Source organism: Protomyctophum parallelum (assembly GCF_964188405.1).
Source record: "Protomyctophum parallelum genome assembly, chromosome: 13".
Lineage (NCBI taxonomy): Eukaryota > Metazoa > Chordata > Actinopteri > Myctophiformes > Myctophidae > Protomyctophum > Protomyctophum parallelum.
In genome coordinates, this window is record NC_139708.1 from 20759236 (window position 1) to 20782714 (window position 23479).

Here is a 23479-nt window from a genome sequence, read left to right on the forward strand (position 1 = left end):
ACGTTGCTCCGTCATTGTCTTCGAATCAGTGACCCGAGGAATTTTAAAGGCCCGGCTCAACTTGAACAGGTCCTGTTGTGAACAGCCATTTGATCTAACTCACATCTAATGTAATACTCATAATTGAACTGTAGTTTTTGCAACATTGTTCAAATTTAAAATGTTAATTCAAATTGTCAATCTCTTCATAGGTCAAATTTGTCTTTCACTATAATGGACAAGCATGTAGGTTCAAATCCGCAGAGACAAAATTAGCTCAATCAGATCATTTCTTAGAAATGATCTGATTGGCTCTGGCCAGAGCCTTAGATATAGACAGAGTTACGCAAACTGCGTTCACTTCATGGGGCCATGTCCAATGGCCCCATAGCCTACATAGACTTCTATTGAGCATGGGGACAACCCCCTCACCAACTGGGACAAGTCCTGGACCGGAAGTAGGCAGAAATGCATCGGACTCAGGCTACAGCCACACGATTCTTTAGGCTTTCTAGATCCTTTAACTTAAGTGACAAAACAGGCACTGAATGTGTCCGAGAAACGGGAGCAAAGTTTGTCTTTAAACCTCAGCTCAGTCATCGCATTAAAACGATCTGACTTGGACTGACTGCATGCTCTCCTTTCTCTTGTTGAATGGTAATAATACTGACACCTGCTAGTGTGTTGAGTAATGCATATCCCCTCCTTCAACAGTACAGTCATTAGTCTAACAGCAGAGATCAGTATATATTTCTAGAATAGATTTAGATCTATATTGAAATGAGAACACGAATCCTGGCATTGTACTGCAGGGACACTAGATTTACAGTATTCACAACTTTACCGAGGGTGACAAAAGAACAATAGCTTTAAGTACTTCAGCATGATATAATTTAAAGGAATAAGGTCGTGTCACAAAATTAGGAACTGAAAATGATCTGAAGACTGTTATTAAGTGCTATTTTGGCAATAACTTTTGCATACTTACAAAGAAGTTGACAGCGATACTAATGTATGTATACATTACAAATCCAGAGGCAACTGTCGCACACACACACACACACACACACACACACACACACACACACACACACACACACACACACACACACACACACACACTCACACTCACACTCACACACACACACACAGTCACACACACAGCTTTGCATAAATGTAAAACCGGATGCAAATGCATATGAACCCTTCATATCCTAGCTGCAGGCAATGGCATCTTGTCGCTGTAACGGAGCTAAATCTTTCAACAACCACACCAAAAGATGGTTCCAAGTCATCATGATGAACCAAAGTTGTAAAGAGAGATAAAGGGTTGCATTACCCTCGCCTTAGGACAGCCTTGTAAACGTCTCCTCTTTTATAAAGACTATTTTTAAAAACTGAACTGCTGTTAACATTGCTAATATGGAAACATTAATGCTCTGGTATTGAGAGCTGAGCTGAGATCATATGGTCCACCGTCTAATGTGGGTTAAACATGGCCGCCGTGGAGATGGTGGTAAACCACTGGATCATGACACAAGCTTTACATAAGAAAATACTTAAAAATGACCTTCAAAGAAACAGGAAGGAGAGGGATACGCTTTGGACAGATGGAAAGAAAAAAAGTATTTCGAATAGGGAAGGCTTGCATGGCGGCACAATGTCACGGTGAGTGGGAGGAGGGGATTTGGCGAGAAGTTAACTTCCATGAACTGACACGGAGACTTGTTCTGAAATGACTGGTTGGTTTTTCCACACAGCTGAAGAGTTAAAAGGTACAGAGAGGGTCGGTAGAAGAACAGAAGCGACTCCCATAAAGCCATTCATTGGATGCATGCCGCCTCAGACTGGTGTGTAGGTGACGCGCACAAAGGGGGAGCTGGGGTGTGAATAACGTGTGCAATGACACCCAGGATACAGCTGCCTCTCTTTTCAGCCCGACCACAAAGGAGACGAGCAACACGCCCTGCTTCCTTTGACTCCCGTTCCATCTTAAGCATTCTGGCAGCATTCCCTACAGAACTGGGGAAGAAAAAGTGACTATAGGTCTGCAGTGCAGTCAAGACAGTCCCAGTGCTCGCGCGGAAAAGGAGTGGTGGTGTGTGTACACACTGAACAGGCAGCAGTATCATTGGATACCGAGAGAGGAGGACCCAGTTTCTCCGCCAAAGTATTACAATCCGTGTTAACTTAACTCTGAAAAGTGTAACTGTACACTGTCAGAGTTAAGTGATCTCTCCAGATTCAGTTGTGCAGAAAGCGTTGAACATCGTATGCAGCTGCTTGTGACAGAGGAGATTGAGAGAGGCAGGCGAGGACAACCACAGGCCTGTGGTACGTTTGGTCCTGGCAGAGCGCCAGGCCAGACACAGGAAGTGTCTACAGCGGGTCAGAGGGCTCTGCCACCATCTCGCCCCCAATTCAGCACTGCACCTCCAAGCATTAGTGACGCATTCCTACAGTCCCACAATAGAGTGGAGGCTAATTCAATTTCCGAGACAGACAGTCTGGCCGTGTGACATTTCATTAGTGTTGACTGTCCCTTCCCTCGCTGAATTCACTCAGTCGGTGTGTTTGTTTAGAAATAATTAAATAAATGATGCTTTTGTTTGCTTACTACCTTGTTCGGTTCCACCATCGTAACAAAAAGCAATGAGACAGATCTCTGAGCTCTATGACCTGCCCAAGGCAAGGTTACTTTGGAGAAGTGGATTACATAATTGCCAAAAGTACCCATGAAAATAAGAACAAAAAGGAGATTCATTGTTTTAGAAAATTATTTCAAGATCATTTTCATCTGACAGAACATGACTCAAAACTACATACAGTATATTAAGGTAAGGTGAGATAAAGCTTTTACCGTCCCCAAGGGAAGATATCCACTGTGGGATGATTAACCAGGTCTACCCCTCCCTCCTTCAATATAGACATACATACACAATGGCAGTTGAGACAAAGAACCATCAAAGTCCATAATAATTATCCATAACTTATACATTGTGTAAGATATAGTTACAGGTCAGGACTCAGGAGAGATAGGGCTTTTCGGGAGGGCTCAGACTTAGATGGTTCTTCGTACACAAATAACAGGGGCACCACCACCATCCTATACAGTCCTATTTTGTTCAAATAGCGTCACCTTTAGGTTGGTGTAGCTCCTCTCACAACGTTGACGAGTGGACAGGTTGGGTTCTTTATAGATGGTCATTTATTTCTTCAGGCATTCTTCTCATCCCCTCAGTCATGGCATGCCGTATGGGCCTATGTTCACACAAAGAATAACAAGAAACACACCATCAACCAATAATGGTCCGGACGGTGTAGTGCTAGTGCTACTGACCCTATGATACTGACAGACAGGTAACCTTTGTTCCACCAGAAGGTTATCACATAATGAAACCTAGTATTTATATATGCATCATGAAATTATTATGAATTACACCTCATGATGTTTGACCATTTAGTATTTTATAGTACAAGCCTTTTAATAACAGCAGGTGGTAAAACCTTCAGTAGTATTACTATGTAGTTCATGTGATAATAAAGTTGAACAGCATCTCGTCTTTCCATCAGTCGAGTCCATCCCAACACCCTCATAGTCCCCCTTTCGAAGAAATTAAAAGGCAGTCTGTGTCTCTATGGGCAGCAGCTGGCTGATGGCCCACAGGAAGCAGACAGAGCCAGACTTCTGGCCTTCTGGTGACACTGACCTCTTGACACTATAGTCATGTTTTTGAAAGCCCATCCCTCCTCCCCCCGCCATCACCCTAAGCAAAAACATCATACAAATAGCAAAATGAAACGATATACAACACATGAATGGAGCATACTCAGAATGCAAATCTATTATATTTAATTCATTATAAGTGCATTATATATTTAAGCAAGTCTTCATGAATCATATAGAGGCTGCTGTATTTGTGTGAGAAAATAGAGTCAATACTGAATGCTCCATGCTTGATTGCATTACGTCCACCAGAGAGACGACGAAGCTATAATATAAAATATTGTTTTGGCTATAGTCTTTAAATCTTCATGAAGAATATTTTCACTAGTAAACACCAGAAATGCTTTACCCTTTTGGTTTCGCTGTGCCATCAGCTGAGCTGGGAATTAGCTCAACTGAAGCTGGGCAAAACAGCAGAAGCTGGGCCAGTTACTTCCGCAGATTGGCAGTGGTGGAAAAAGTACTCAATTGTTTTACTTAAGTATCAATACTGTATATAAATGCTCCATTACAAGTACAGTCAGTCAGTCAGTCAGTCAGTCAGTCAATCAATCAATGTCATCTTGCTCTCTCTGAGACTCTGTCTTGCCTGTCTACTATTGCACGAATGCCTTCAAAATAATGCAATGTTTCAATATCAGTTTCCTGCCTTGCATGTCATTGACTGACTGTCCTGTGTTTGCAATGACACTGACTGAATAATGATTAAGTATTTAACAATCCCCAGAGAGAGGTTTGCCTCAAAGCTCACCCTGAGCTACCAGGACACAGCGCCCTCTTCTGGTCGCGAATAGCCACTGTAATAAGCTTCATTTATCTATAAATGCACCATGTCTCTGTCTGTCTGTCTGTAAGTAGGGCTGTAATGCACGTAACTCGAGTCGAGAACCGTTGGCCCCGCCGACTTCAAATTCGACACACGTTCCACACAGGGACGGATTAACCCCCACGAGAGCCCCTGGGCCAGTATGTTTTAGGGGTCCCCCATAGCGCCCGTGCGGCGTGCGGACAATATTTACAGTTTCTTCGGTTTTATAATCATCTTTTTCAACGCCTCAAACCCAGTAGTCCAGTTCTCAGGGCTGCGCGACCCCAACGGCCGAATGGTTAATTTTGGGCCCAGCCCAGAGTCCATATGGAGCTGGCCTGTTCTGACATCACAACACTCCATATTTGGGCATGCCTGACATCACAACACTCCGTATTTGGGCATGCCTGACATCACAACACTCCACATTTGGGCATGCCTGACATCACAACACTCCATATTTGGGCATGCCTGACATCACAACACTCCGTATTTGGGCATGCCTGACATCACAACACTCCGTATTTGGGCATGCCTGATACATAACTCCATAGGAATAAAGGGACACAGAGAGACAGATACAGAAATCTCCATATATGGGCTGCGGGCATAGGGAAAGTTGGGTGGAACCGTGGAACAGAACGGGTATTGCATAGCCGGGTGGGGCATGGATCTCCAACTTCCATGTTTACAGACTCAGTGCTTACAGCCGGGCACCTTCTAGTTTCGTAAATGACTACAAAACTACAGACGACTCTGTAGGTAGTGTTTTATTTGATAAGATGACCCGCCCTTCTCAATCATGTGAGTGTGGGTGTCTTAAATAACTTAGGATAATGAATGAATTATCCTTTTTCCTAGGCCTAGTTTCATTAGTTTAAAGACATTTTTAACCCACCCTACTCGAAATAAGCTTTATTAGGAAACGAGTCCTCACTCCGAGTCCTCACCTCTGTAACTCCTGCACACCTGTTTGGCCAGTGAGGTTTTTAGGAGGAATTATCGGACTAACGGGACTTCGGATCTATGGGCAGTTTCCCGTTTAGCGACCAGTTGACCATCCAGTCTAGTCTCCGCAGGGGGGCGCGAGGCTACTAAACTACAGAGTCCGAAAGGTAATGTTCAGTTTGTTATGAGTTGGTTATATTGACTCGTAGGTCTAAAATGTCAGAATCGATAAAATGCGAGAGTTCTACGAGTTTAAATCTTTGGCTAGTCATATACAGCATACTAGCCTACAGTACAGAGACCCTATTTTCTACAGTCTATTATACAGACACAGACACAGGCCTGTGTTAGATATGGAACAGACCAGTCGGTTGGTAGACTGGTTTTAATGACTGCATTGCAAGGTAAATTACCTTAAAGATGGTCCAGAATAAGAGTAGACAATGAGTGTCTCTCATCCTCCACATGCAGGCAGGTGCAGAAACACAGCAAAGCTCCAGCACTAATCATGTACCACCTGATCATAAGCCACCTGCTGGCCATCTTGAGTAACTAAATGACACTAGAGTAACTTGCTTGCCCAACACTGGACACAAATCAAATCAGTTAAGGTTGTTTATGTCTGTCTGTGTGAAAGTATTTTTTTCCCCTTTGAAATTTCTATCACGTGGAATGTTTATGCATTTAGTGCACATTTTCTTTTATACATCCCAAGGCTTACTTAAATTCAGTTGAATTGTTGGAATATAGTGAACCACCGCCACAGCACTGCAGGGCAGATCTACTTGGAAGAATTTTGAAATATTTGTGATCTGTGAATCACATGAATTCAAGCAAATCATGGCAGAACATTTAGGGTTTGTTTAATTTTAAAACACAGCGTTCAAGCTCAACAAACCACAGGTTTTCACATGTACAAGATTTTAGTTTTCAGAAAGAAATGATATAAAAACAAGGAATCTACAGTGAATTCAATAACCAAAAAACAAAAAGCAACCAAAGATTAAAACTACTCACCATATCCACATGAATGAAACAATAAATTGTGCTTGCCACAGATTCTATAATGCAAAAAAAAACTAAAAAACAAAGCAAATCCATAAAAAAAACGAAATTATAAAGAAATGAAAGTTTAAACTAATAATAAATTTAAACGACTTATTTTTCTTGATTTTGCAGTTTATAGTCTGTACAAGTCTTGCATAAACAATAGGATTACTACTCAAAAACAGTAAGATTGCATTAGTATATAATAAAAGTTTACAGAGCATAAATGAGTATCATTTCAAAAAAGTTCAGGCTCATTTCCTTGTTTGATTGCTGAGACAATCAAGGGCTGTGAACCAAATTACAAACAGCTCTTGAGTGAAGACATGTTTAAAAAAAAAAGAAGGGGTGGGGGTGTTTGGTGATTGGCACAATGGCAAGAATCACCTCTCATACCCCTAACAATGCAGAACTAAAGCACAATTTATATATCGTGGTAGGACGTTGTCACTCGCCAAAAATGTGTTATTTTTGGTGAGTGACACCAATACAATGTATAAATGAGGCTTTAGAGAAGCCAGTTGAAACAGCAGTCAGTAGTACAAAGACTTCACTCCACATCTGAAGGATCGTCATGCTTCATATGACAAGTAGGTGGCTCCCATGAAAGAGAGGAAGTAGCAGGAACGAATGCCATTCACATTCGCCTCCACAATCCCTGGGGTTAAAAGCATACTCACATGATCCATTGGTTTTTGTATAAATCTAAATGCTAGAACACATTTGTGAGACACTGTATTGCTAAAGCATATAATCTTTCCTTTTCTTTGAAATTCACAGACACCGTGACATGCATAATCTTAAACAAACAGATGACATTTGCATTGAGATTCCTGTAGGACATGGCTGATGTAAAGCAACCCGCAACAGGATAGCGAGAACTATTTAAAAAAAAAAGTTGGTAGAGCAGAGAAACTGGCCACTTCACTGCTCCGTTTAGACCTGAGGCCCTGCAAACAAATCCACTCATCACTTTACAAAAGAACATGGAAACAACCACAACAGATCTGGCAAAAATAAAGAGGTCACTGAAAATAATTATCCTAGAGTTTCTTTCTAATAATGTTGCAAATCACAAGTAAATATAATTCCTTGTCCTTCTGTGCTCCAGAATCTCCGACATTAAGAAGCCAGTCGTCAGTGGGCGAGTAGCAGAAAACGGTTCTCCTGTGACAGGTATTTTTTCCCCTCCAGAAAAAGAGCACAGAAGTCAAGAAACTTGGTTCATTGTGGTCTCTCTCAGATGATCAATGTTATGAAAATCGGCAGCCTACGGTGCAAATTGAGAGACAAGCAACTGCAATTCCACTGTGCGGCTCATCCTCGTTGATGTGAGATCATCCATGAGTAGTCACGTTCACAGCTTCAAAGCACCCTCCTCACTTCAACTTCTAGTACAGTCATTTGCGGAATAGTGGCTTATCAATCCATTGTATATATATATATATATACACATAATAAAAAAATAAAATAAAAAGCCACAGGGGGGTCACCATCCCAATAGGAAAAGATCTATAATTTTCCAATCACATATACAGTATGTGCAATGCTGCAGAGAGCCGGTTCCAAAACATTTTTCAAATTTAAGACGAATGCAGAAACAAGCAAACATGTTGTGCATGCTGTGATGAGTTGCTATTTGACCCCAGGAGGAACCCTGGTCGACTTGTAAACTGGATTAAACACCGTTCCCTATAGTTACCTTTAATTGAAACGGAGCGCGCTCCCCACTTAGCAGAACTAGATGAGGTGCTGAGTGACACTGTTAGACAAGTTAAACCAACAGTACTCCAGTGGTCCAATTTGTAAACTGTATTTTGTTGACAGGGTTTCCTTGAGAAATTACTGGTACAACTAGATTGTGGGGTAGGCGGGGCAGTAGGTTTCTTCCATAGTTGTGAATAAGGCATTTCTCACACTGCCCCACAGAAGTAAAGAGTATACTACAATACTTGTATCAAGTATTTAACTAAATCAGAACCAGCAGTAGTAGTAAATCATTGTTAGTCTATGAACACCTCCACAATCGTCATCACAGCAATGCCTAGTTAGATGTGATTTCACAAATTTAATGATACATTAAAAAACACATTTCAAGTTAACAAATGTTGGAAAAATGGAATGCCAAGTTAAAAACAAAAATATGCAATTCCAGGCATATCACATAGTTAGAAGATAAAAAAAAACAAAAACAAATAATTGATTTCATTGCCATGCAACCAGCACCAGATACAAGTTTGTGGTAAACGTCAACTTTTGATTGCAGATATAGTTAAGTAATGTATAACTGAGGGAGTCCAAACAAGAGACTCTGTTGGTTGGGGGAAAAAAAATAACAAGCAAACAAACAAAACACCCTACTTTTTGCACACATTGTTGAACGAAATCTGAAAGATCTCTGAAGTCTTTTATTTTATTTTGAGTAATCCTTCATCCATCCTGCACAACGATGTGCAGTATTTGGTTCTATGGTGTTGAAGGAGTATAAAAGCCAGTGGTTTCGTACAGTACACGGCTGCCTGATCGACTGAATTACGAAATTAATGGATCACGTGGAGAGGCGAGGCAGCGGAGGAGCTTCACATTGGTCCGTAAGGTGGTAGGGAGGAAGTGGTCCAGTGTGGTCTAGCGTGCCGGCGGGGAGGCGCTGGCGTCGGGCGGGCTGTTGGCCAGGTACTTCACCCTCATGCTGTTGGTGTACTGTAGGAGGACACGGAATAACACAACTCATTAGAAACTCAATGTCTAATCCAGTGGTTCTCAAACGGTTGCATTTCAAGGACGCCTGATAATAACTGAGGGTGTGCAAAAGGGGGAAAGTGGTCCACATTTGGTTCCATTTGCACATCCTCAGAGTTTACAGACCTGTAAGTGTCCATTTGGGACCCCCCTCAATGAACCCGGAGAACCACTGATCTAATCGATATCAGTCTGCACTCTACACAGATCCTCAGAAAGTGTAGTGAAGATATTACATCTGATTTAAGTAGTGAAGATATTATCTGATTTCTAACATACGCAAGAAGCTACTCGTAGGAATTTCTTACCAATATGCGATTGCAATAATATACAGTTCAGCACGATCCAACGATAAATCTGTCACCGTTGCAAAGACAATATACAAACAGTTACATTTTTAAATGTTATACTATATAGCCAATTTACAAGCACACCTTGTGTCACACACACATCGTGTATGCTGTGTGCTTGTAGAGGACCTATAACAATTTTATACGTATATCCATTTTCGAACACTTCTGAAAATCGTTTGATGATCTTTTCTATAATGCCCAAAATAGGGATGCCGGGGTTAATGTGGTTAACCTTTCCAGCGCCTTAAGAGTGAGCGCTCAAGACAAAGAATGCATTGCAAAGTGCTATGATCACATGTTCCCTAGGAATTATGTTAACGATCAGCAAGGGCCTATTGACCACTGGTGTCAACAGGAGGAAACCGGGTCGACTTGAAAACATCAAAAGAAGCATGGTGGAGGAAATGGTCTATGTCAGTGCCGTGGTTCCCAAACTTTGTAGCTTGTGACCCAAATGAGAAATTAGATTAGTTTGCCCGTTACCCAAACTAGTGAAAATAGCCGATCTACAAGCTCACAATATACACTACGGTACTTCTTATTAGTTTTTTAATTCTTCTTGTATTTATTCATGAAATTACTTTAGGCCTAATAGGCCATAAACATGTGTCCGCGACCCACAAATGGGTCACGACCCGGTGTTTGGGAAACAGTGGTCTATAGTCTATACGCTACCAGAACACAGTTCACAGGTTCTACAGAACACACACACCAGGTCAGTAAATGACCTACAATCTTTAAATGCATTTAATTCCAAGTACAGATCTATCTTCAGAGAGAGACTACAGTATAAATACATCATGTAGAAAACACAGAGTCTCACAGACAGAGGAGGACTAATTTTCTGGCAGATGAAGGAAATTCCAAACAAAGTGCCCGTTGGCAACTTGGCATAGGGGGTGGTGAAGTCAAAGAACCAAAAATACCTTTTTGGTCGCTATTCCATTTTATAAATGGATCATATTGATGAAATCAAGCAAAGGAGAACTTCATAGTATAAATCTCTCTCTATATATTAATATACGGAAGATCAATTATGTCGGAAATAACCTTCAGTGGAGATTACAGTATATAAATTGTGCAAACTTCCATGCATTGCAGAGTGGTGGGGCCAAACATTCAGAGCCATTGCAGAAGCACCCATGCATGCAAAACAAACAATGCAAGCAACAAAAACCTTTTTTATGATGTCACATAAACTGGAATATCTTTTTTATTATAGTTGTAGACTAGCATTTCAACATTTTATTATAGTTGTAGACTAGTTTTTCAACATTTTGGTCGGTTGAGATGCTGCATAAAGACACATTCGCTGAAACAACGATGGCTTACCGTGGACATAATATAATGTCTCAAATGTTTGGTATTGGAACTTTACAGGAGACAGGACCATGAAAATGCAGTGTGGATGTCCTCAGGCTACATGGGGGCCCACAGTATTAATGTCAACATCAACGCTTGTTTTAAGCACTTAAACTCAATATACTTCAGTTAACCGGAGGTTAACAGGGTCTGTGCCACTATACTATTTTTTTTAACCTTTTTTTTTTACACTACACTAAATACTTTCACTGAATGTTTGACCCAGGGTTCATGTGGTTAAGGGGCATAGCATATCATATAATATCATATATCCTATTTGATCATTTTATGTGGCCCAGAATTCCTGGCAAAGACCCAGCCGGGGGTCTTGTACATGCTTGATCGAGAACAGTTTTATCTTTGTATATTACATTATAAAAATACCTATATACACCTATAGACCATTCAAACTCAAGGATTATCTAGAGTACTATTATTATAGCCTTATTAATCAGGCTATATGACAACCAGTGATTTATATTCAAAAGTGGGTTGGTTATGTTATTCCGCCGTTTTCCAGCACAACAACCTTTTGTAACGGTGTGTGTACAAAATACAAATGTATAATTTAAAGACCGATACCAAGTCAAACTCCTTGTCCGTGACTTAATCGGTAAACAAAAGGCATTCCGATTCTTTCACACACTGGACACGCAATGTCACTTGCAAACCCCCTCCCACCAATTCCAGTTAAAAACAATCCTCACAGGGACTGTTGACAAAGTTCAGCTTGAGGGCTTCCCGGTACTGAGGTTGAATTGTTTGTGCACTCAAGGGCCATGGACACGCCTCACTCAGGGCAGATGTTCATATGTTCCTCCTAAAAAGCTGTGGTGACTGGTGAGGGACAATCCCCAATTTATACTTGGTTGCACGCCAGTGTCGCGCGCACACACAGAAAAAAAGCAGATTTACTGGTTTGCAGATCAGCCATTTTCAGTACCGCGGCAGGACACACAGACGTGAAACCAAGCATACGTCAGGCTTAAGGGAAACATGCAGCCCAGGGCCACAGGGAACACACATCAGGTGGCACACTAGCAAGGGTACAGTGAGAGAGAGAGACCCAACAGACTCTGGTTGTATGTGGACTGTGGAGTGGACAGGAGGGTGGAGTGGAGCCAGAGGGGTCTTGGGGAGCGGCACAGTACACAGGGAGGAGGAATAGGCCAGCAAGTGGAGGTGTTGCAGGCATGTTTAGTACCTGTTTCACACGATGAGAGAGGCTACCAAAACGATCTTGAACTCTTCGAGGGCTTTAATTGCCAGCCGAGATGGCTGTCACTGTCCATGGGAGTCAAATACAACTGGAAGGGTGTGCAAGAGAGAGAGAGAACAACGACAAAGAGAAGAGTATGTAGAGAAGATAGACAGGGCGGCGTCTCGGGCTCCCTGGCGGACGCACAGAGATGATACCAGGGAAGGGAAAGAGTCTCCAGAGGGGCTCAGGCAAGAGGTTTTGTGTCAGGGAACAGTCAGTGTTATGGTTGAGGTCCATTCACAACACACACAGCCTAGTAAAACACTACACTAAAACAATCTTGAAACGCCGATCAGGCTGAAGAAACAAACGCAACAACACCTCCAAAAGAAAAAAGGTTTTCAAATTGGTCCACGGCAGTTAATCAACAACAGCATCAATGAATTGAATTTAAATGTGGTTAGGGTAGATTGTATTTTAATCACTTAAGCCCTATTTTCTAATTAACATACAGTGTGATGGTGTCGTGCAGCATTAAATAGCCCATCTACAAGCTTTCAACGTGTTGTTGAGAACTTGCGAGCTTGTAGTTCTACATTGTTTTTACATTATGCCTACAACAGGGATGCCTGGTTGAACGCTGTTAAATATGTTCAAGTGAACATTCTAAAGAATTAATGTGGTTAAAATGTGCATATGTAACAATTTACCGCTAACATTTGGATGACGCCCATTGTTTTTATTTTGTTTTGATCCATTAAAACTGGGAAAGCATCTGTGTAATTTTTAATAATTTTTTACGTTGGCTGTCCAGAAATAGCAGATGCGAGCTTACATCTGCTAATATTTATTTATTTGAAAACATTTTTGAAAGTGATAAGGCATTTGTAGAATCGCAGCAACAACTTGAGATAAGGGCGCATGTTATACACTTCTGTAATGTCACTGATGAGTCTAGGACTAAAATTAGGCAGCGTTATTTCAACCACTAAATATTTTACTACAGAAGATTGGACCTGAAGGCTGAAGTTGACTAAAACCTTTCTGTCACATGAACCACTTAAGTCCTATATAATAGTGAAAATACTGCATCTGCAAGCCCACAACACGCAACACTGTTGCTTGTCGTTTAAATGGCAATTGTTTTGCCTCTAATAATGACATGTGCTGTGATGTGATGTGGAGTGCAGGGCTGTGCTTCGCTACAATCCTCGCCACGGACGGCCTTCCAAACGACCCCAGCAAGGTGTTCCGTTCAGCGAGACAAGCTTTCTTGGGAGAGTTTTCCACTTACCGAGGGGGGAGGGGACTCTCTCTCTTGGACTATCAGAGGGGTGTTCTCACAGCGCGCCGGGTTCTGGAAGTTGGCGTTCTGATTCCTGTAGGGGTGAAAATGTAGTCAGTAAACGTGGCATATAAAATGTACATGATGTAAGTACACGTGGCATATAAAATGTACATGATGTCAGTACACGGCATGGGAGCGGAGGCGAAAGACGCAAATCCATCATCCAGCTCACCTAAACATGCACGGCATGAGCCTCGTAATCATATATACACCCATGCATGAATTTTACAGTTCTTAAACGTTGCATACAGTCAATTGCTAAGCCACCATTCCCATCATATCGATGCCGTAGCGTCCAGACATGGCAGAGTGACCCGGCCCCCTACCCATTAGTGTTCCTAATCCCAAAGTTCATTCATAAGGCTGCTGGCGTTGGTTTTCAAAGGCCCCTGCAGCTGGACGCCAACAGCTGCATGTGTCAGCCACTACTCTCACTCTCTATGAGAGAAGCCAGCTCCTCTCCGGGGACTCTTAAACACTGACTGAAGCAACAGCGCTCCATCACATCACGGCGTCTCACATTCCTCGTCTCCACGAAAAGCCCGACTCTAGAATCCAAATAGTGGTGCGAGAAAAAACGGTATCATCTCACACACTTCCAAGTCCTTCCCATACCACCTCCTAAGTCCTAAGTCTCCGGGAGCCAGTTGCTTCAATTATGTTTTAGTCAAGCCATTTAGGCTATAACCAGGCTAAGGTTTAGTGTGAAAGGTAGACGCCTCCTTCGGCTCTGGGGCGTCTGTATTCAAGTGAGGGCAAGCTTCCGCGTTGGTGCTTTCGTGTAGCCAGACAACTATTCCACAATCTCCGAATGCTATATATATATAGAGTCTGGAACTACAGCTCCCGAAATCCGAGTAAGGAATCTGCCATTTCCATTCACGAAAAAATATATATATTAGAGCTTTTTTTTTTCTTTCTCCTTTTCTGCTAAGCGACAAGCTATATATGCTTAGATGATTTCTATTTATGTTAGGATACATGTGCGCGACTGTAAAGACGAAACGGAAGTGGCGAGGAGGCTCCACTTCGGCTTTATAGTTTACTCATAACTGCTCTTCCGTTGCTCCAGACTGTATGATGAAAGCTTTTGGAAATTGCGAGAGGCAACAGTCTGGCAACGAGACTAGTGCTCTACAGAAGCTTCCGTGTGTGTCACAGAGCGGACGTTCGCTAGGCCAATCAGAGGCTATGTAGAGTGGCAGCGTGGCATCCGCCCTCACACCGATACAGGTCTCTCCAATGAAGTGCAGCGGCCATTGAGGCATCTATTGTTGACGGGGCGCCATCCCCTCCCATGCCCAGCTTTGAGTGTTTGTGTAAACACAAAAAATGTAAGACAAAAGTGAGGGCGCAAATTGTGATTGGCCGGCGTGATTGGGTGGGAGACATTGGTTGAGAACGCGATGATGTATGATGACGCCCCTCACTTCACACGGGTGTTGTTTTTGGAGGGCGCTAGCCGCTCCTGTGTCCAGCTTTGAGGGTGTGTGTAAACACAAACATTGTCCTAACACAAACATTAAATGCCATTGAAATTTTTGAGCGTTTGTGAAAAAACAAACATTACGTCGTAAGCACAAACATTGAAGACGAAGGTGACGACGATGATAAGAGCGCCCCTCACTTCACACACACACACACACAGGTGTGATGTTTGTAATGTTATATCTGTGGTAGCGGCGAGGCGTTTTGGAGCTGCCGTGACTTACATGTACTCGGTGACGGGTGCGTTGCTGACTGTGTGCGCGGCGGCGGGGATGCTGGTCTCGCTGCCGTAGCTGCTGCCACAGCTGTACATGCTGGGCATGTGGACGCGGTACAGGTTGTCCTGGTTCTGTCTGCCTCCGTGGGGGGCGATGGACTCGTCCTCGCTGTCCTCCTCGGCCCTGCAACCAAACAAATGACACACCAGTGTTGATTTCGTCGGCTAAAACTAAGACGAAAAATGTTCGTCGACTACGTCGATTAACAGCAATGTCCGTGATCACCTATGTGACGTTAATGTGTGTGTTAATGTGACTATGAGCACCACTCAGTGGAGGGGGGGGGGGGGGAGAGGGGAGTTGCACCACTCAGTTCACACGGGTGTGATTTTTCACTGACGAAAACTAAATGGAAACTAACTGGACACTAAGCTATGACAAAAACGAACTATACTGACAATTTCGTTAACAAATATAAACTAGACTAAAATGTTAGGAACGGACTAGTGGACAAGAGATCCAGTTAAGTCATTTTACACTTGGTTGCATGCTGAAAATAGCCGATTTACAAGTTGCGTCCAATAGCCGATCTACAAGCTTCGTCCAGCTTGTAGATCTGCTATTTTCAGCAAGTGTAAAAACAGTCATTACGACGGCATCAAGGCCCGCCAAAATACATTTTAGTCGACTAAAAAACACTAAAACATTCCAGGTGACTAAAATGTGACTGAAACTAAATGAAAACTTGAATAATAATGACTATGACTAATACTAAAATCTAAATTTGCTGCCAAAAACACTGACACACACACAGACCAAAGTCAGACACCACCACCAGGGGGACCCCCACTCACATAAGAGCAGCACAATGATAATGATAATACCACACATGGTGTCGTGTTTTGTAGTTATTTGTGGTTCTATTGAGTTTCATCTGTATGTGTGCTTTACCATTTAAACACCATTCATAGACTATGGTCCGCCAGTGATCTATACTCCCCTTTCCCTCTACATCACACCAGTTTTCTCAAAACAGCAGAGCTCGAGCTTGTAAAACTGAGCAGAAAGTGCGCCCGTTATGAGATGCCCAGAAGACAGAGACGGTCGGGTAGCCGGGGGTTCATGTGGTTAATGCAAGAGGAACAAAGAATGTAAAAATAGACTCATATTTATGTAATTGCTTCTGCGTAAATGCCCCAGTTGTGCCACTTCAGACTTCACAGTGCATGCATTGGTTCACTGTGAGGTACAGCTTGTGCTCGAGGGCCATGCAGGCACAAGGCTCTACTGTATGACTGAGACGGGGCCGATGGAACTGTGTATGAAGCACTGTGACATTAAGAAAGATAAGATAAAGACAATGCAAATAACAAAGGCTGAAAAAGCCTGGTGCAACAACGAGGCCGATATCAAGGATGCTGTCTCCCTCTAGTGTTCAGCACACCCCCGGGTGTTTCAGCAGCATAACTAACCGATGACATCATAGAGTTGCATTCACTGCAGCATAAAGCACAATTTTACCCCGCTGTTCAAAGGAAAATCCGACGTTTGATGTTAGAGCTATAATTTATCATGAACTAAATAGATTTGACACTGATCTTTAACATTAGGGGAACATCTTTACAATAATCCACTATCTAGAGGCTGGAAATCCATTTGGGGTTGAACAATAATTTAATTTGTTGAGCACTGATGTTGATTGTAATTTAAATAGATCAAGGTATACACTTTCAGAGTTAACTCAGGATGTTGGTGTGCAGTGTTGAGTAGTAAGGGGCATTTGCTCCTTTGTTTGATGACAGGAAACTCCAGCTGAGATGGAAGTCGAGACCCAGTGTTTAGGAGTGCTTATTGTGTTAATTACACAGCAGTGAACCACTTTCCTCACAGAACGTTGTGCTAATCTTATCCGCCGTCAATGTAATCCGGCAGCCGGGCTTTTTTTTATTGGCCTAAAATATTATAATAATTACATTCATGAATCCACTTGCTGACCGGCTGTCTGTATTGAGCAATTTGTTTTATAGGGGTTTATATGTGATCCTACCATTAACATCCTATATAAAAGGCAAAAATGTCAAAATGGATTCATGAATGTATGTATAATTGTATATAGACAATATTTTAGGCCAATAAAAAAAGACTATATACCAAATTTCCCACTTTAAACAAAAGAAGCCTGTCGGCTGCTGGACTATTGGGAGAAGTAAAATGGGATAGATTTCATCTAAAGTATTGCTGCACACAAAGTGACACCAGCGTTGCAGGCAACGCCTGCGATAGATTCAGGGCAGCTTTTCACTATTAAGGGGGCCTAACAGGAAGCAATCTATTTGAGGACGCAGCTGGAGTCTCTTGGCTATGTCCCAGTGGTAAACTCAGACAGTCCACCCAAAAAATGAAGCAAGTTTTAAGGTTGCTAGAGGCATTCCTCAAGCACGGAATAACATCTTTGTGATATACCATCTGTTTCAACATCTCGGCTGTCCTTTGTTCCATGTCATGTAAACAAAGAACAGTTGTACAGAACAGGGAAATGATCCAATTATACAAATATGATACATAATTGTTTGACAGGCTCATTTAGTTGAATTACTTCTGAATTGTTTCTCAATGTGTGCAAACCGACTAAACGTAAACGTGGCTGAGTGGATCCTGCGTATTATGACGACAGCCTGTGGTAGAAGGTGTCTAGCAGGCAGTGTTTCTCATCGTAGAGTCGCACACGAAAATGAGCAGTTTGCGTCGAATTGTGACATTGTAGATCAGCTACTGTTGGGCAGAAACTGATGCTGATTGATGATTTGTTTTTAAATCAAATTTTTTTAACACCCGGTGTCAATGCCTAAGCTGTAAACCTGGGTGCTACTCTCCCTCTTCCAACCTGTGGAGAGCCCCGAACTGTGCCCAGGCTTCCCTTAATGCATGAGGAGTGAGCCCGGGACCTTCTAGCTGTGAGGCGACAGGGCTACAGAATTACGCCCCTATGTTTCCTTTCACACACACAGCATGTCCCGACAGAAGGTGCCACTCACCTCTTGGCGCCCCAGGTGTGGGGCACGGCGCAGACGATGGAGCTGAACATCAGAGCGGTGATGAAGGAGAACAGGACCAGGTAGATGAGCCCCTCCAGACCATCGTAGCACAGGCCTGTCATGGCCTGGACATAATCCTGAAAGGGGGGGGGGGGGGGGTGCACAATTATACTTAGTCGAAACCAAGGTGTCCCTCAACAAAACCTGCAGATATACAAACTCGCATAGCTTGTAATTCTATGTTTTCCGGAACAATGGAATATGAAATAGGTATTACACAGAATTGTATTGATGACAATGATTTGAATAGTCTATATTCAAAAAAGGTTTTAATTATATACTACAGAACAAAAAAAGTCTAATGGAGCTCTCCACAATTACCTATTAGGGCTGCAACTACCGATTATTTTCTTAGTGATAATTCTTTCGCTTTCTTATCTCTTCGTATTTCTCTCTTCGTAATTTCAACAAATCGATTAACCACTTAAGCCATATTTTAAACTTTGTTTCACAACAGTGAAAATATCAGATCTAGCTTACAGATCAGATATTGTGACTACCGGTATTTTAGAGTGGTGCAACCACTCCTAGAACAAGCAATGTCCGTCCGTCCATTCCTATGTCTGTCTGTAGGTCTGTCTGTATGTTTAGGGTACCAACAGGGGGCGCTGTTGCACCACTCACTTCATACAGGTCTGATTTTCTAATTCGTAGAAATCTTTGACCTAGAATGAAGTGCTCTAGGGATCGATTAATAATGTATTATTTTATTAAATTTCACCCATAGAGCCTATGTTGAAATGTGCTCAAGTTATAGATTGAGAGAAAAACAATGCTTGCCACAGTGTGCACATTGCCTCGCTCTGCAGCGCCGGGACCAAAACACATCCAGTAGGCTGCTGCAATGCTTATGCAACAATTAATGAGCTCTAGCGTAGCGTAGTAGACTGGAGGAGAGGCAGGGTCGATCGTACACGGTCAAAAGTTAAATTCACGTTCCAGATTTCAGTGTGGGCACTGTTCGTTTGCACTTTGCAGGCAATGCAAACCAGTCTATTAATGTCCTACAATCAGCCTCTCAAATGGTGCATAGCCAGCATAGTTGATTTGACCGCAGCTGGAGCTCATGTACAGTACAGGAAAGCAATTGTTATCGACGTTGACACGTGCAGTTGATTAAACTGCAGCATTCGCATAGGCGTTGGGTCACGTCACACAACCGGAACCACAACTCTCTCATTTAGCTCAAAGCGTACCGCATAGATAACAGACAGACAATTGACTCGCAGACCCTATGCCTGCATCCCAAACAGTCCCATTTTTCACAAGTAAATAACCTTTTCATTTTTAGTTTCTTAATTCTTACATATTGTTTTTAATTTGTAATACTTCAAAAGATTTATTTTTTTTACAAACAAAAATGTCACAATCTTTCACAACTTAAATATTATTAAAATGTTTAAATCATTAAAATAATTCCATTAAAACAAATACTTGAAAATAGCAGACCAGCCATTTTCACTAGTTTGGGTCCCAGGGAGCAGAGACGTTTTGGGAACAGCCACTACTGTACGATATACCATGACACAGACATCATGCTCCTGCTCACCATGTGTAGGCTACGACAGTCCACCAGGGCCGTCAGCTGATGCAGGCTGATCTCTGTGCTGTTCAACACTCCCTGGATCTCTAACAGTTTGCCCTACAAGAGGAGAGATTTATTTTTTATTTTAATTTAACCTTTATTTAACCAGTAAAAAAACACATTGAGACTGCGTCTTTCAGAAATAAAATGACACATCAATGCTACACTGTACATGTCACAATTACAGAACAGCAACACTTTGAGCAACACCTCAAAGTACCTATGAAATATATACAACAAATCACCAAAGTGCTAATCTTTTAATATATATTTAATATATTTAATATATCCCGCTGTATGAACGTGTTGCTCGCTGAAAACACAAACTTGAAAGAACAGTTCTTTTTTTTTTTTACGGTGAGCGACACCACCATAAGAGTATAAATGATGCTTGGGGCTTGTATCCTTGTGGAACTGTACAAATGGAAGTCCCTCTGCTGCAGAAAACCTCTCTTTCTCCTTCCCCAATATCATTCCAGCTGTAAACACGTGCGTGACGACCTGATATGAATGTTTTCATGCACTCAGCACGTTTCTGTCTGTGTGTGGCCACACCAGTGAAGTATAAAGTAACGCCCTCCCTCCATTCTCTCTCTTCCATTCCAAAATGTCAGCCCTCATTTGTCCCTCGGTGCACCCAGTGGAAGGACTGCTCGCTGGGGGGACAATGCCGCGGTGTTCGTTGCATTGACACCGGCCAGTGACAGCAGCATCCAAATGGAGATAATGCAACGGCCCAGGTGCGCTGTCACTGTCAGCAGGCCTTTATGTGCTGCCCAGGTGCACATCACCTCTCTGCAAGTCAGTGCTTTGAGCTCTATTCACTGGACAGATTGAGTCAATACAAATCACAAAAGTACACAGTAAAATGCTCAGTGTAAATAAATAAATGGTGTCTTTAGTTGTTACTGGGGAGTTTGTCAAATGCATTTGTTGCACACACCTGAAATTATTACGACGCAACTCCCAATATTGGCGAGATACATTATATAATTGTGATAATCCACAATAATTTCCCCATTGAATTATACGTATTGCACAGAGAAGTCTTAGTCACTTTTAGTACAAAAACAAAGCAGATTGTGCCAGTAAATAACAGTATTTATATAACAGTACAGTACTTTATATATATGTCTACGGATTGAATTTACCTTACTATTTTAATTAAGAATGTAAACTTGATCTGGAGATCCAGATTTGGATCTTCAAAGAGTAAAATGGTCAGAAGTTTTAGGGATGAGCAGAGGGTTGAATTGGCAACCTTTCGATGACCCACCCACGGCAACTACAGCACTGCACTCTGAGGGCTCTATTTTTGTCCTACAACTTTGCCCCCTTTTCTTTTCAAGCTCACAACGTGTCGATGTAGAGGGATAAGGTGTTTAGCATGGACGAAAATAGAGCCCCGAGTGTAAAATGGATAAATCAACACTGAGTGAGTATTTTACTGTGTACACTGTGGCCTATGGCAGGGTACAGTGTATATAGTGTGTGCATGTGTTGCCAAAGCTACCCTAAATGATTGTCATTTTCTGGAAGGAAGTGGATGGAGGAGGGTATCCTATACTATACAGACTTTATAAGTGGTGTTGGAACAGACCTTGGTTTGAACGTATTCTCTCGTGGCAGAGCGCAGCAGCTCAGACACGTCATCCTGCATCTCCACTAATGCTTTGTGGCTCCCAGAAAGCCTCTGAAAACGATCACACACACACACACACACACGCGCGCGCACACACACACACAATCAGTGAGGACCACCTCCACAGAGTGCCGTGTTATCACTAGTACGAGGCTGTCCTATTCGTGCCAGCCCCGGTGGAAGAAGCACACCGGCTTTCTGTAGCCGTCAGGAAAATTCCTTAAATTATATATAAAGCACCCTGTCCTATACAGACATAAAGTAACAGTAATAGTACCGCACGGGACAGGGGCAGCCAGAGCACTCCAGCATTTCATTAATTCATGTGGAGTGGAAAAAGGAAAGTAAACTGTTGTATTACAATCAAGTCTCGGTGGATGTAACCTTAACCCATTTTGACCCGATTTGAAAACAATCTTCTGAAATAATATATATTCAAAGATTTGTGCTGCATTTTTACGATTAAAACAAAATAGCAGACCTACAAGCTCGTAGCACGCCACTCAGTGGCGCGCTATGAGCTTGTAGATCTGCTATTTGTCAATAGCTAAAGTATAACATAATGCTTAAAACACCAAAAGGGGTTAAAGCCTCGTTTTATTTTGGTATAACGTAAAAGAAATGTAGGCATGTGCTCTGACGCAATACTGTCTTTCCTGTGAATGTGTGGTGATGACACATGTTCGCTTCCGGTTTCCTGCTGGCAGACTGTTCAAGTATTGTACTCTCTCTCTCTCTCTGAAAAAACATTCCTGCGCTCCAACGGGAGTGAGTCACAGTACTGCGTCTCTTGTGACTCATTAAGAGTCAGATCATAAATAAGCAAGAGGATAGGTCCGGTGCATCATCTCCACCTACATAACAGCATAAAGCTCCATTTATGCTTGGATGCACACTGAAAATAGCCGATCTATAAGCTATTATACACGTTATTTTCATTATGCGACACTGGCGTGCTTTCAAGTATGAATCAGGCTTTAATCTTTCATGTCTTGCCCAGACGGAAATGTCTCTAGCTAGCTTGGGGAGAAAAACAGATTGAGATAATGACTTAAACGTTGAGGGCATACTGTAGGTTTGCATCCAATTTATTTCCATGTGCTTACAGTACATACCTGCTGAAAGGGGTTGATTTGATCCATATTGCAGCCGAGATAATACTGAAGATTTTCTGTGAAAAAGTAAAAGTAAAATCAGAAAATGTGAGAAAAAAAAAAGAAATCACACAAAAATTAAAACTGTCAATACTGGAAATGAGGGCGATCATGGTTTACCTATTCCATCGTTACTATGACATATGAAAGTAGACCCAGGCAATGACATGCAATGCTAATTAAACTGAACTATGCAACAGTTAGATTGTGGTTTAACTGCTCGAGGCGCATCTATACGCAGTGAGGTAGTGAAACTGCCATTCTCAGGGGCCAAGACAGGCAGGATGACACTTTGCCATCTCAGCTTAGCCTTTCCACAGCCTGAAGGTCATTTTGGTTCAGCTTCCGTAAACCTTGAATGGGGACTGTGAGTAATGCATGCCTACCCATTAGCTTGTTAACAAGGAGGAATGCTGCTAGTGAGGGTCAGTGGGGCAGTGGGGTCAGGGCTCTGTAAACAGTGTTAACGTGTGGGAACAAACACACCGGACTGACAATGACTCTTAGAACTGTTCGTTGTACAGTGTCTTTAAATCATTGGATGTACATGATAAGTGGTACTACCAGTGCTGCCGACAGTCTTTTCCCAACAAATAGTGGACCTAACGGAACAGTTTTTTCCCCCTAGTGTGTGCTTGTATTGCTTACCACTTGCCATGGTGGACATTGGCTATTCTAGTTGCCGTGTGCTTTCTGAGCATATCCGGCTGCACTTTGCACAGAAACTTTCCATTTAGTTAGTTAGGCACCCATTTGCTATATTGGTACAGCTGAATTTGAACCCA

At 42.3% G+C, this 23479-nt stretch overlaps 1 protein-coding gene across 1 annotated transcript in view; it reads right to left on the bottom strand.

Moving 5' to 3' along the window:
• Positions 1–6309: 6309 nt before the first annotated feature.
• The window catches only part of ttyh3a (tweety family member 3a), a 34546-nt gene continuing 17376 nt past the window's right edge, over positions 6310–23479 (bottom strand). Inside the window, exons 8-14 of the mRNA XM_083780834.1 lie at positions 22656–22711; positions 21499–21591; positions 19863–19955; positions 18254–18390; positions 15225–15401; positions 13459–13543; positions 6310–9209 (exon numbers count right to left, since the gene is read on the bottom strand). Of these exons, the coding sequence (XP_083636960.1) occupies positions 9135–9209; positions 13459–13543; positions 15225–15401; positions 18254–18390; positions 19863–19955; positions 21499–21591; positions 22656–22711 (716 nt within the window). The 3' untranslated portion in view covers positions 6310–9134. The remainder of the gene's footprint in view (positions 9210–13458; positions 13544–15224; positions 15402–18253; positions 18391–19862; positions 19956–21498; positions 21592–22655; positions 22712–23479) is intronic.